The 14,932-nt window shown below is 54.9% G+C and overlaps 1 protein-coding gene across 14 annotated transcripts in view; it reads left to right on the top strand.

Moving 5' to 3' along the window:
- Window positions 1–14,932, top strand: part of MCF2L (MCF.2 cell line derived transforming sequence like) — a 206,740-nt gene that overhangs the window by 131,534 nt on the left and 60,274 nt on the right. For all 14 annotated transcript variants that reach the window (XM_007960954.3, XM_073014513.1, XM_073014515.1 and 11 more), the window contains one exon: window positions 6,885–6,999. In XM_007960954.3, coding sequence (XP_007959145.2) covers window positions 6,885–6,999 — 115 coding nt within the window. The remainder of the gene's footprint in view (window positions 1–6,884; window positions 7,000–14,932) is intronic.

Raw genomic sequence — 14,932 nt, forward strand, 5'->3', positions numbered from 1 at the left:
CTTGAAAACTTTGTTACCTCTGCTGCAAGGACTTTTCCAACTGAAGTCACGTTCACAGGCTCCTGGGACAGGGAGTGGATGTACCTTTCAGGGGCCGCCTTGGACTCGGTAAATCTGACTCAGAGGTTTGCTGTCTTGACAGCTGCCCCCAAGCGGGGCTCCCCTCCTGCCCCAGCATCACCCACAGGACTCGCTCTCCCTGTCTCACTCCACCCGAAGGAAACACAGACTCCCCCGCCAGCCACTCCTGCACACGGACCACGGTGGTGCTGGGGCCCAGCTGGGTGAGACCCTTCATTGCGACTGGAGCCCACAGGTTGACGCCCCAGCCTGTTCTGTGGACTTTGGCTGAATTCGCTCGTCTCTGGGTGCCTAGAATGGCCTCCTTGAAGTGCCAGAGCAAAAAACTAGATGTCAGGAAGGAACGGCTCCAAATTTTCCTTTTCAAGAGGAGACTGCATTTCTTTCCACTTGCGCTGCTGATTTCCCCTCCCTGCAGACGTCCGCGCCAGCCCTGCGCTGTGTGCTGTGGAGCCAGGACTGCCCCTGTGACCTGTGTGGTCCCCTCTCTTCCGCCTCCATTATCTGTGGATGCACAGGTGCCACACAGAGCCCTACAGCTCTGTCCAGGTCCTGAACCCAAGTGAGGCAGGTTTTGAAAGGCGGCCAAGTGAGGGATGCCTACACCTCGGGGGCTCCACACCCCTGTACGTTGCTGCCCAAAGTCAGAACGAACTGTGGAAATCACACCTGGACTGTGGGTCTGTCACCCACAGACAGCAGCTCCCGGTTCAGCCTGCGTCCCTCGTCATCCACGCCCTCTACTCGCAGTGATGTCTACCCCAAAAGCACTTCGCTTAACCCTGAAGCTGTGAGACCTGCCACCCTACTGTCCCCTCTAGTTTTCTGAGGTTTGAGGAAGAAGGAATTGGGTGTAAAATCAGGAAATATCCTGCATGTAAATTCTTGATTATTCTTGTCCTTCGGGGCAGAGCTGCCTCCCACGAGTCAGACGTTTGACTGACTCTTGCTGAAGGATGAGGGTTGCAGGGGGCGCATGGGTGCCCCGGACCCACAGGCAATGGTGCGTCCCCTGGTGTGGTGGTCGGAGCAGGCCCCGAGGAGGTCGTGGGCTCAGAACTCAGTCCTTGTGTCATCTTACAAAAGATGTTTCAACTTGCCGACCGTCAGCAAGAGCTAAAAACAGGGCAGGAGAATTTACCACTGAGGAACTTATGATCTGAAGTGAAAAACGCTGAGAACAGACTTGCCACGGGTGAAAACCACAAAGCCGAAATGGAGGCCGTGTCTGGAACGCAGAGGTCGCCTGCACTGCGTGTCTCACGCCCTGCCGCGGACGGCGGCCCCCTTCCACTGCCCAGCAGCTCTTGGGAATCTCGTTTTGCTTTTGCAGGAATGTGGCATGGTCAGAGGCAGCCATCAGCTGTCTGGGGACCTGGATTTGACAGGATTGTTCCATCCCACGTCCAGGCAGCCCCAGGTGTGTGGAGACGGGGCAGACAGGAGACCCTCCCCCTGGCCTGTGCTGTCTTCCCGGGAAGAACACTGGAGACTTTCGTCTCTTCTTTCCTCACCTTCCCCAAACGCTTGCTGCACAAGCCCCCTCCTGCCTTGCCCCTTCTCCCACCCCATTTCGGTTGGTCCCAGCGTACATCTCATCCTAAGGAGTAAGTGTGCAGCTGAACCGCAGTTCTCAGGTGAGCTGCAGGACTCCAGCGTGGCACCTGCCTGGGCAGTCCTGAGAGAGGGATTCGAAGTGGGGAAGGACCCGGAGTCTTCCCAGCACATGGTCTGAGGCTCCAGCCACCAAGTCCCAAGCTCAGTCTACGCTCACCACGACCTGACGGCTGCTCCAACCTGTGGGGACCGATCCGATCCTGCACTCTCTGAGGCCAACAGCTTTTTGACACCCAGGCTTCAGCCACAGACAGACAGACGTTCCCTGCCCGGGGGGCGTTGCCCTTGCTGGAGAGAAACAGAAATGGACAGAGGGTCACTGGGGTGGCCCTGGGTGTTCTGCGGAGAATCAAAGTCGTGAGATGGAGACAGGAATCCCGTTAGGTTTGTGCGGAGCCGCATGTGGTCCTTTCTGGACCTGTTTCAAGGAATCCAATGGTTGCACGACCTCAAACCAGTTGCTGTGGGATAAATGTTTGTGTCCCTCCAAATTCAGATGTCGAAACCCTAACCCCGGAGGTGGTGTTTGGGAAGGCGAGGCCTTTGCGGGGAGATTAGATCATGAAGGTGGAGCGCCCAGGTGTGATCAGTGCCTTTGCAAGGGGCTGAAGAAACCAGATCTCCTTCTGCAGTGAGGCCATGCCTCAGGGAGACCTCTGTGAATGCGGAAGCCGCTGTCACCAGACACCAGGTCTGTGGGTGCCTTGATCTTGGACTTACCTGGCCAGAGCTGTGAGATAAATTTCTGTTGCTTGGGCCTCCCGGTCTGTGGTGGTTTGTTATGGCCGCCCAGACAGACCAACAACCGACCTGTGTGAAAATGTGAGTCATAAAGGGGTGGTGTTGACAGTGAGTCACTGCCGTAAACGAGTGGTGTTGACAAAGGCATCTTGTCCAGGTAGGAGCTCCGTGTGGCTAAGTAGTGTCCAGTTTCAGAAAGTGATGCCTTCTTGATGTCATCTTCACACTGACAGGAGTTTTTCTTTAGTTCTTATTTTAAGACTTTTCTACCCGATAGTTAGCATACAGATATCACAGTAGATTAACCACATGAATGCTTTCATTCCTAAGCAGCTCATGTGGGCGAGTTTCTAAAGCCATGTTTGGGCCGATGCATCACACAAGGGGGAGTCCCTAAGATGCATCATGTTCATGGAGAAAACGAAGCAGGACACACGTGTGAGTCATCACACCCTTGGTCACCCGGCTTGGCCATCACACAGGCCTCCTGCCCAGGATGTGTGTGCGTGTGTATCTACCTGTGTGTCTCAGCTCAGGCTGCTTGCTCTGACAAAGCCCCTAGACTGGGTGGTTTAAGCCACAGGAGTTTATTTCTCTTGGTTCAGGGCAGGAAGTCCCGGATGAAGGCACCGGCAGATGTGCTGCCTGGTGAGGGCTCACTTCCTGATTGACAGACTGCCGCCTTCTCACTGTCCTCACGTGGCCAGGCGAGCAGGGCAAGCCCACAGAATCCCATTCACGGGAGCCCCACTCCCACAGCCTCCTCACCTCCCACAGGCCCCACCTCCCAGCACTGTCCGCCTGGGGTTAGCATTTCAACACATGAATTCAGGGGAAGACAAATGTCCATCCGTAACAGTGTATATGTGTAGATGTGTGTGTGTAGATGTGTGTATGTGTAGTGGGTGTGTATGTGCATGTGTAGCTGTGTATGTGTAGATGTGTGTATGTATAGTGTGTATATGTGTGTATGTATAGATATGTGTATGTGTAGATGTGTATATGTGTAGTATATGTGCATGTGTAGCTGTGTATGTGTAGATGTATGTGTAATGTGTATATGTGTGTATGTGTAGTGTGTGCATGTGTAGATGTATGTGCAGATGTGTATGTATAGATGTGTGTATGTGTAGATGTATGTGTAGTGTGTGTGCGTATGCATGTGTAGCTGTGTATATGTAGATGTGTAGTGTGTAGATGTATGTGTAGATGTGTGTATGTAGTGTGTGCGTGTGCATGTGTAGCTGTGTGTATGTGTAGATGTGTGTAGATGTATGTGTAGTGTGTGTGCATGTGCATACGTAGCTGTGTATGTGTAGATGTGTGTATGTGTAGTGTGTATATGTGTGTACATGTGCATGTGTAGCTGTGTGTAGATGTGTAGCGTGTATGCATGTGCATGTGTAGCTGGGTATCTGTGTATGGTAGCTGTGTATGTGTGTGTAGCTGTGTATGTGTGTATCCATGTGTGTATGTGTAGGTGTGTGTGTACATGTGTGTACATATACATACATGCATATGTGTGTGGCTGTGTATACATGTGTGTGTAGGTGTGTGTCTAGCTGTATGTGTAGCTATGTATCTGTGTATAGCTGTGTATGTATGTGTGTCTGTGTTTATAGGTAGCTGTGTGTGTAGCTGTGTGTACATGTGTATATGTGCATGTATGGGTGTATAGGTAGCTGTGTGTAGCTGTGTGTGTGTGTTTGTGTAGCTGTGTGTGTATTAAACTGAGTGTGTATCTCACATTAAAGCAAGATCCCATAGGAGCCATAGTTCGTTCTGGGACGGGGATGAGAGGGAGTTGCAGCTGCCTTCCGCCCCTAGCGAGTGGGTGCAGGCCCAGTTGCTTGGGTGTGAGAGCTCACGTGCAGGTGTGACAGGTCTCAGCTAGGACAGTGGTTCTTGGACGTGGGTGGGGACCGGAGGCTGTCCCTGGTGCCGTGTGGCAGGGTGCTGTTCTGAACCACAGAGGAGCTTCGGAGCCCTCTGTCCTCTGCGGCATTCAGCCGGCCTCCAGTTACTAGGCCGGGTGCAGATGCAGAAGTAGAGCTTGTTCTTGGTGCCATTGGCCCTGCAGGTTCCTGGCACTGCCCACCTTGGTGGGGATGGTTTCTCCAGAGAGGGACTCTGCCCCCAACTCTGTGTCCAGCAGTGTTTGGCTGCCTCGTAACCTGCAGGTACAGGAGCTTTGGTGCCTGCTTTTCAATCTCAGTGGACAGGCTGGGATTTCCACGCTTGACTTGGGAAGAAAGAACAGGGTCTTTGCTTTCCTTTGAGGCTGCAGCACAGAGAGTTCGGAGATACCCAGGGTAGCAGCAGCTTGAGACCAGCACCAGCAACCAGCTGAACCAGGCTGTGCGGTCCAGGTCAGGCCCCCGGGCGATTTCAGCTCTGGAGTCACCTAGTCCCCATCCTCTCCCCTGGGCAGCTGGAGGCTGCCTTTAATGGCGACGGAAAAGTTGCCACGTGCTCCTGATCATTGTGGTAGGTACTGCGTGAAGCTGAGACATGCGTGAGCCACATCCCAGGGGGCTTTGAGCCCCCTCCGCGGCGGTGGCTGAGGGAAGGCGTGTCACACTCGCTCAGGAGGACACGGGGCCGCAGTGTTCACTCAGAGGCCTCTTACCATTGGGTTCGAGGAATTTTCCGAGAGGAAGTGAGAATTAACAATGATGAAAGGTTTGTGGGTGAGTGACAGGCCTGTTCTGTTGAGGACTGCATGGGACATTGTGCGCTGCCAGAGATGGGGGCAGAGGTCAAGAGCCCTCGAGGGCTGGGAGAGTTTGGAGGGCAAAAGTCATCAGAGCACAGCGAGGCCAGACCCAGCAGCCGCCTTCCCATTTGGGGGCTTCATTAGAACCCAGCATCGCAGGGACTGAGCTGTCCTAGGTGAAGGGGAGGCCATCACGGTGCGTGGACGCCCCTCGGCTCAGCCCTCTAAGAGGCTCGGCAGCTGGGATGGGCTCGAGGCATGAGCCCTCAGAGGAGGTTAGGAAGGAGCTAGGGAGAAAAGATACGTTTGTGTGACGTGCTGGCTGAAGTGAGAACAGTCGTGTCAGATAATGAGTCATGTCCCGTTGAGGGGTGCTGACAAGGGCTGGACAGGCTCTCGGGAGGAGGCCACAGAGCTCCGTACTGAGGAGACACCCACAGGGAACCTCACGGGCCCGGTGTCCCAGGATCACTGGGTGGTAAAAGCTGCCCTGCCTGGCGTCCTGGCGTGGCTGGGCTTGGCCAAGACCCAGAAGCAGAACTTCCGGAAGCCAGAGGCGGTGGCTGTAGGGGGCGCGAGGTGGCAGCTATGGGGGGCACAAGGCGGCGGTGGACTGTCACTGTTAAGAGACAAAGCTGTGGTTGTCGCAGGCTTTGTGCACCCTGGGTCTTCTCTGTGAGGACATGGATGAGGGATGGCGAACTCACCATTATCCGTTTGCCATAAAAAGCTACCCTAGACTTTGTTTGCTTGAAACAGCCCTATTTTACGGATTTATTCTTCATTTAGTGGCTCAGCCAGGCAGTTCTTCACTCCACGGGGCACTGACTGGGTCCTTCACTCAGCTGTGTCCTCGTGCGGGGTGGGCTGGAAGGTCCTGGGGGCTGCCGTCCCGCACCCCCACCTCCCTGCCCTTTCACAAAGCCCGCCCTCAGCCCTCGGTGCTGGGCCTCAGAGCAGGTGGACGCTGGGTGGTGGAAACACCTCTCTGATGACCGTGGGGCATGAGAGGGCAGCTGCAGTGCCCTGAGTCCCAACCTCACTTCCGCCGAGTCCTGTGGGCAAAACAGGTCGCAAGGCCGGACCCTGGTTCGGGGGAGAGAAATGGATTCCGTCCGGCCAAGGCGGCGAGGCAAGGTCAGTGGCTGGCTCCAGCAGGCAGACCTGGAGCCCGGCCTGTGGGACTCCAAAGTCAGTGTTCAAATGGAGCCCTTTGAAACTGAATTGCTTAAAAGGCGGCAACGTCAGAGAAGCTGGATGATACCCACCAACAGCACAGTTAGGCAGGTTATTAGGGCACATGCGATGTGGAATATTATGCGATATTTAAAATAATGGTTACATTGTTTAAAAGCATGGAAACAGTTTGTTCTCGGGGTTAGGAAGGAGGCAGGAGACAAGCTTCTCCATCCAGTATCATCTCAACAAGGTTAAAAAAGCCCAGAGAAAAAGGCTTGGAAGGAAACACACTGAATTGTCACGGTAGCTGTCCCATATCTTGGTGGCCAAGATAACGGGTAATTGTCTAAATTCACATCACTTTTGTGTACTTTCCAAACATTTTCTTCAAGCAGCACACATTTCTTTCAAATAAAAATTATGTAACGATGAACAACATGCCTCAGTTTTAACTGAAACACTGGGTGCTGATGGAAACGGGCCAACATCCATGGAGCCCTCGGGGGCCGTGGAGCCCTCGGCTAAGTGTCTGCCTCTGGTCTCTCCCCAGGTGGGCGGGGGCAGGACGGAAGCCCGGTCATCACCTTCCCTGACTACCCGGCCTTCAGTGAGATTCCGGACAAGGAGTTCCAGAATGTCATGACCTACCTCACCAGCATCCCCAGGTGCGTACGCTCAGAGCCCGGCAGACACTGGTTCGGCGCAGAGTCTGAGGTTTCACCATCGTGGGGTCCCCGCAACTATGGGATGAAGCAGAGTCTCTGTGAGATTTCCACGTCGTGGGGTCCCTGTGAATGTGGGTCGGGGCAGAGCCCCCCATGATTGTGGGGCAGGGCAGAGTCTCTGAGGTTTCACCAGGGTGGGGTCCCCATGACTGCGGGATGAATTAGGGTCTGTGGGAGCCACCGTTGCGTTCCCCGTGGCTTTGCTGAGGGGTTAGAGCTTTGTCAGCATCATGGCTCTGAGGAGCTCAGGAGTCTGCCTCAGAGCTGATCTGGGGTCCGAATCCAGCCTTTCCACTCCAAGCTGCTGTTCTTTCCTGTGTTACCACCCGGAGGCTCAGTTGCTCAGCAGTCGGGATCTGGCTTAGCCCGGGCACTGCTTTTCTCCCACGTGAACTGTCACTGCGTGTGCCTGTTTGATCAGCAGAGCTCTGGTGCAAGGGTTCTGTGTTCTTAATGCCGTGGAGGCCGTCTGCACGGGGCCGGAGGCTCATGGGAGCAGAGCCCGTCCGCGTGGCCTCTCTGCGGTGTGGTCAGGTCCTGGGGGCGTGGCCGCCTCCTGCCCTTTCCAGGAGAGAACTGACCCCAGAGGTACCAGAAAATCGGGTTAGCAAAAATGGTTCCCTCAGGCTGCAGCTTTTTTGTTCCAGGCATAGCCGGGTCCCCGTCCTCTGTAAAGGTAGGGAGTCCAGTTCTGTGTCTCCCCAGCAGCCGGCGGGAGAGCAGCGTCAGGCCGGTGAGCTGCAGGCTGACTTCGGGGGGGCACCACGGGGGTCTCGCATCTGCTGCGGTCACCCCAGCCACCAGGAAGATGCTACACACCAGGCAGTGTAGCTGCTGCTTCCATTTGGGGTATAGTGAACCACACACCAAGTAAAAACAGAAATATCCTTAAATGTGGCATCTGTATCCCTCACATTACATAAGGTGGCAAAACAGAGGAGATGTTTAACCATCAGTGTGAAAGTGCGGCTGCGGCCATTATCGTGAAGGTTCTCCTTCAATTCTTCAGTCTTTAAAGACAACAGCGCACTGGGCCTGGTAACTGAGAGCTCAGCACATCGGCCTGACCTGGAAAACAGCACATAGATCCCCTGATAAATGTCACATAACCACCAGTTGGCAGCAGCCAGCCTCTGCGGTAATGCCTTGAGGAGAGGGAGAGCGGTGGGCACCTCTGTCCACTTGGCGGGTTGAGGTGGGAGCTGGCGGAGCAGGAGCTTGTGAGCCTGTCAGGGCAGGACGCCTTGGAGGGCAGAAAGAAGGGGGTTCGTGGCCAGCTGTGGTCAAAGGCCTGGACATGGCAGTGTCCTGGTAACCCCAAATCACTGTGTGTTGGGTTTGTGGTTCTGACCTCGGTCTCTTGTCTTTTGTGAGAATCTTGTACCCACCATGCGCGAGGCTCTGCTGGCTGAGCTGAGTGCACGGAGGAGGGGCTGGGTCTCGGGCCAAGTGGCCGAGTTCCCTGAGGGCTGATGGGACCGGCTTGGTGGGGCAAGGCTGCGATGCTGCAGATGGTTTCCACACTTTCCTCCTTGGTTCTCAGTTGCACTGTGGCAGGAAGGCAGTTATTAAGCCCATGTTATAGATGAGGCTTAATAACAGGGTGATGGCTGGAGAAAGTGGATGGCTGGGCAGGGGAGCGCCCGAAGGCTCAGACCCATGGCCATACCCCGAGGACAGGGCTCCAGGTGTGCTATGGCCAGAGGGGTGTCCTTGGAAAGGGCGGTGATCTCCAAGCCTCTAGGCCTGTGTCTGTCACCTGCACAGGAGGAAGGGCCTGTGCCCCAGGGGATGGCCGGCCTGGCAGGTACATCCGCCCCCTGATGGCGCCTCCCGGCGTGGGGCTAAATGAGATTCTGTGGTGTCCACACTGAATGCTGACTGGTCAGACTCATTCTCAGAAGTCAGGGCTGTTGTCAGTGCTTGCTACTTGGAGCCATGAGCTGGGGGGGTCTCCTGTTTGTTGAACCTTCCTGTCTCTTTTGTCTTAGAAACTTCATGGAGTCCCTTAGCTACCCACACCCCTTTTCTTGAGATTTTCTAGCATCTGCAGTTCTCAGAGGCCACCCATAAAGACCATAAGAGTGTGGTACGCGGCACGTGTTCATATGTGCACACCGCTGTTTATCCGATGTTCTGGAACCTTCCACAGCCCCCTTGCCGCTGCCCCACTTCTCTGTCTGCTTCTTCTCCTGAGACCCAGGAATCTCAGATGCGTCCAGACTCCCGCAGGACGAGACCCACTCAGCCATCGCTGTAGATTGTGCATCTGTGAGCCGCACAGCCTGGTCTGGCTGAAGGTGGCTGGAGCACAGGCCCAGTCCCCGCTGTGGACACGCAGGCCCCGGGATCCCCAGAGGCAGCTCCATGGATCTCCACTGTTCGCCTGTGTATGGAAACTCAGGTTTTCTGGTCACACTTAGATTATAAAAAGTGGAAGAGGCGTTTTATATCACCAAATGGTCTAAGTCAGATCCTGGAAATGCCAGCTTCGTTCAGCCCTGAGCAGCACTGCTGAGCGTGGAGCTGTTTCCCCCACCGGACTCAGTGTGGGTGTCTGAGTGTGCGGGGTGAGTGTGTGGTGTGTGTTGTGTGAACATGTGTGTTTGTGTGGTGTGGTGTGTGTGTAATGTGAGCCTGTGGTGTGTGGGGGGTGTGTAGTATGTGTGGGGTGTGTGTGGGGTGAGTGGGGTGTGTGTAGGATGAGTGTGGGGTGAGTGTGGGGTGTGTGGAGTGTGTGTGAGTGTACGTGTGCATTCTATCCACGTTTCCTTCCCTGTGTGGTGTGTATGTAATGTGAACATGCGGCGTGTGTGGGGTGAGTGTGGGGTGTGTGTGGCATGTGTGGGGTGTGTGGAGTATGTGTGGAGTATGTGGGGTGTGTGGCGTGTGTGGGGTGTGTGGTGTGTGTGGAGTATGTGTGGAGTATGTGGGGTGTGTGGCGTATGTGTGGAGTATGTGGGGTGTGTGGCGTGTGTGGAGTATGTGGGGTGTGTGGCGTGTGTGGAGTGTGTGGGGTGTGTGTGGCATGTGTGGGGTGTGTGGTGTGTGTGGAGTATGTGTGGAGTATGTGGGGTGTGTGGCGTGTGTGGAGTATGTGGGGTGTGTGGCGTGTGTGGAGTGTGTGGTGTGTGTGGAGTATGTGTGGAGTATGTGGGGTGTGTGGAGTATGTGTGGAGTATGTGGGGTGTGTGGCGTGTGTGGAGTATGTGGGGTGTGTGGCGTGTGTGGAGTATGTGGAGTATGTGTGGAGTATGTGGGGTGTGTGGCGTGTGTGGAGTGTGTGGTGTGTGTGGAGTATGTGTGGAGTATGTGGGGTGTGTGGCGTGTGTGGAGTATGTGGAGTATGTGTGGAGTATGTGGGGTGTGTGGCGTGTGTGGAGTATGTGGGGTGTGTGGCGTGTGTGGAGTGTGTGGTGTGTGTGGAGTATGTGGGGTGTGTGTGGCATGTGTGGGGTGTGTGGTGTGTGTGGAGTATGTGTGGAGTATGTGGGGTGTGTGGCGTGTGTGGAGTATGTGGGGTGTGTGTGGAGTATGTGGAGTATGTGTGGAGTATGTGGGGTGTGTGGCGTGTGTGGAGTATGTGGGGTGTGTGGAGTATGTGTGGAGTATGTGGGGTGTGTGTGGCATGTGTGGGGTGTGTGGTGTGTGTGGAGTATGTGGGGTGTGTGGAGTATGTGTGGAGTATGTGGGGTGTGTGGCGTGTGTGGAGTATGTGGGGTGTGTGGCGTGTGTGGAGTGTGTGGTGTGTGTGGAGTATGTGTGGAGTATGTGGGGTGTGTGGCGTGTGTGGAGTATGTGGGGTGTGTGGCGTGTGTGGAGTGTGTGGTGTGTGTGGAGTATGTGTGGAGTATGTGGGGTGTGTGGAGTATGTGTGGAGTATGTGGGGTGTGTGGCGTGTGTGGAGTATGTGGGGTGTGTGTGGCATGTGTGGGGTGTGTGGTGTGTGTGGAGTATGTGTGGAGTATGTGGGGTGTGTGGAGTATGTGTGGAGTATGTGGGGTGTGTGGCGTGTGTGGAGTATGTGGGGTATGTGGAGTATGTGTGGGGTGTGTGGTGTGTGTGGAGTATGTGTGGAGTATGTGGGGTGTGTGGCGTGTGGAGTGTGTGGGGTGTGTGGAGTATGTGTGGAGTGTGTGGTGTGTGTGGAGTATGTGGGGTGTGTGTGGCATGTGTGGGGTGTGTGGTGTGTGTGGAGTATGTGTGGAGTATGTGGGGTGTGTGGCGTGTGTGGAGTGTGTGGTGTGTGTGGAGTATGTGTGGAGTATGTGGTGTGTGTGGAGTATGTGTGGAGTATGTGGGGTGTGTGGCGTGTGTGGAGTATGTGGGGTGTGTGGCATGTGTGGAGTGTGTGGTGTGTGTGGAGTATGTGGGGTGTGTGTGGCATGTGTGGGGTGTGTGGTGTGTGTGGAGTATGTGTGGAGTATGTGGGGTGTGTGGCGTGTGTGGAGTGTGTGGTGTGTGTGGAGTATGTGTGGAGTATGTGGTGTGTGTGGAGTATGTGTGGAGTATGTGGGGTGTGTGGCGTGTGTGGAGTATGTGGGGTGTGTGGCATGTGTGGAGTGTGTGGTGTGTGTGGAGTATGTGGGGTGTGTGTGGCATGTGTGGGGTGTGTGGTGTGTGTGGAGTATGTGTGGAGTATGTGGGGTGTGTGGCGTGTGTGGAGTGTGTGGTGTGTGTGGAGTATGTGTGGAGTATGTGGTGTGTGTGGAGTATGTGTGGAGTATGTGGGGTGTGTGGCGTGTGTGGAGTATGTGGGGTGTGTGGCGTGTGTGGAGTGTGTGGTGTGTGTGGAGTATGTGTGGAGTATGTGGGGTGTGTTGCGTGTGTGGAGTGTGTGGTGTGTGTGGAGTATGTGGGGTGTGTGTGGCATGTGTGGGGTGTGTGGTGTGTGTGTAGTGTGAGCATGCGGCGTGTGTGGGGTGAGTGTGTGGTGTGTGGCGTGTGTGGACTGTGGCGTGTGTGTGGGGTGTGTGTGAGCGCGAGTGTACACGTGCATTCCACCCACGTTTCCTTTCTTCCCGGGTAGGTCTCGTCAGTGTCAGACCCAACGCTCCCTTTCTCTCTGGAAATAAAACTCTTTGATAGCAAAACCCAACCCGTGTGAATTTGGGAGGACACACGTGTGCCCTGATCAGAAGGACCACAGAAGGGAAGCGGCGGGCCTGTAAGAGCCACCTGTCCCCTGGCTGTCCCGGCGTCCTAGGGCGCAGCAGCCGCGGCAGCTCCCTGGATTTCTGTGAGCACGGGGGCCACAGGCGTGCTGTGCGGACCCTTTGTCTCCAGGGTGTTGCCACTGAGCGTGTCCTTCCTGAAAGAGTGGACAGTTCTTGACACATTTCTAAGGGAAATCTTCTTCCTAAGGGCATCTAAGGGATGCCTTCTTGAGAAGTGCAGAGTGTGTTAAAAACGTGGGGGTCAAGCACGCCCTCTGCAGATAAAACCAGGGTCTCCACAAGCCTTGCAGGTGCAGCTTGGCGGAGGGGACCATCCCAGAGGAAGTCTCTGCATCCCTGGCGAGCAAAATTGCCAGGCTAGTGACAAGGAGGAGACCTGCCCGCGGCCCCCTGAGGGTGCTGTGCCCCAGGAAGTGCCCTCTGCAGGGACCCTCTTCCCGAGGTGGGGGCGGGGCTGCCTTCTGCTGGAGACGCAGAGCATTGCGGCTCGGTCCTGGGCCATCCCCCGGAGACAGGGAGGGCGGGGAGCTTGGACCTTGCCTTCCAGGAGAAGGTGGGCGAGACCCTGGCACTGGCACAGGCCGTTCCCCAGCAGGCAGTTTGCAGACAGCTGCACAGCCAGCACGTTCTTTCAGTGGGAAGAAGTGAAATTGACCAGGCCTGTTCTTTCGAATGTCAATGCAAATTAAATGGACAAATCTCTCCTGAAGGCTGCTTTTAAGGGGTTTCACCTGTTACATTCTAAACCCAGCATCACTTCCATCAATTTAGAAAGAATGTTGTATCCTAACTGTAACTTTCCTTCTGTTTTCATATGCAAATGCCAGGTGTCCTCATTCAAGTACTACATCTGACTATACTCATCATTTTTGAAATATTAGACTGAAATAGACAGGTTTGCCCCGAATGGTTTGGGACACCTGTTAATAGAAATCAAGTTCTTGAGCCTTGGAAAGACGACTCACCTGGGCAAAGGGGGAGACCTCATGCTTTGCCGACTCAGGTGTCTGCCGATGCCCGATGTAGACCCTCCGTGTTGGGGATATCGGGCTTTGGGCTCTCACATTTGTCAGAGGGCAGATTCGGATCTCCAAAAACCCTATAGCCTTTCCTGTTCCTAATGGTGCTCAATTTAACCAACATCGGCCAGGCCTTGGTAGACGCCAAGGTCTCAGAGAGGCGATAGAGACCAGTGACAAGCAGATTCCAGACCCTGTATGGCCCCCTTAGAGCCACGTGGGCTGGGGAGGAGGTGCAAAGGTAGATGCGTCAGACCTGTGTGTCCAGGCACTGCTTGCTGAGAAGTCTCAGTGGTCAGTGCATACTGGGAACACAACAGCAAATAAACAGAGAAAATTGTGGTGCTGAGACAATACGTCAGCTATGGAGGGCTCACAGGGCAGCGGGGTTGTGGGAAAAACAAAGTGAGAAAGACAAAAAGAGAGAGAGAGACAGACAGTGAGAGACAGACAGTGAGAGACAGAGAGAGAGATAGACAGAGACAGGGAGACAGAGTGAGAGACAGAGACAGAAAGAGACAGAGACAAAGAGACACAGAGTGACAGAGATAGAGAAACAGAGACAGACAGAGATAGAGACAGAGACAGAGAGATAGAGACAAGGAGAGACAAAGAAAGAAAGAGACAGAGGAAGAGACAGAGAGAAAGAGAGAGAATCAGAGAAAGAGACAGACAGAGACAGGGAGAGACAGAAATAAAGAGAGCATGAAGGAAGCGGAGGGCGGGGGCGGCACCATCACCATGGACAAAGAACTTAATGTAAACTGGGAAGCACTCGTCACAGAGATACCAGGAGGGAGCCAGCCTGAGTTGGGGGGACAGTCACAGAGACCCCAGGAGGGAGCCAGTGGCATCTCTGGGGGCAGCGAAGGCACCAGGGGGCAGGACAGAGTGCTGGGGAGTCGGGGGCTGTAGGGACAGAGTCCGGGAGGTGAGACAGGGTCTGTGGAGCCTTTTCTGAGGGGCTGTGTTTTCTGTGACGTGGGTGCCAAGGAGTTCATGACCTGCTAGAATGCAGGGTGGAGGCAGGAGCTGGGAGATGGGGAGGAGGGTGGCAGCCCTCAGAGAAGGTGCGAGGTGGGGAGCTTGGGGCTTGGGAGGAGCAGTGTGGAAGGAGTTCACTGAAGCTGATGATGATGCTTATTTTCCCTGGGCCTGGCTCAAAGCTCCCAGTTCCTTGGAGGTAGGGACTCCATCTACCAGCCAGCTTGCCAGGACAGAGGTCATGTTCAGCCCATAAGAGGCATGTACACATACGGATGCACACGTGCACCCACACAGGCTTGCACATGCCACACACACACACAGATACACACAGCTGTGCGGGCAGTCACACACAGACACAGACACACACATGTACAGATGCACACACGCACCCACACAGGCTTGCACATGCCACACACACAGATACACACAGGCATGCGGGCACTCACACAGACACCCACACACGTACAGATGCACACAAGCACACACATGCTCACAAGCACGGACATGCACACACCACACATGGCCCCACCCGCAGCATTGGGGATTACAATTCAACATGAGGCTTGAGCAGGGACAAGTATCCAAACTCTATGTCACACACACACACACAGACATGCAGGTACTTGTGCACTTACACAGATGTTCATGTGTATAACCCCCACACACACACACACATATGCAGGTGCATGC

Source organism: Chlorocebus sabaeus, chromosome 3 (genome assembly GCF_047675955.1).
Source record: "Chlorocebus sabaeus isolate Y175 chromosome 3, mChlSab1.0.hap1, whole genome shotgun sequence".
Taxonomy (NCBI): Eukaryota; Metazoa; Chordata; class Mammalia; order Primates; family Cercopithecidae; genus Chlorocebus; species Chlorocebus sabaeus.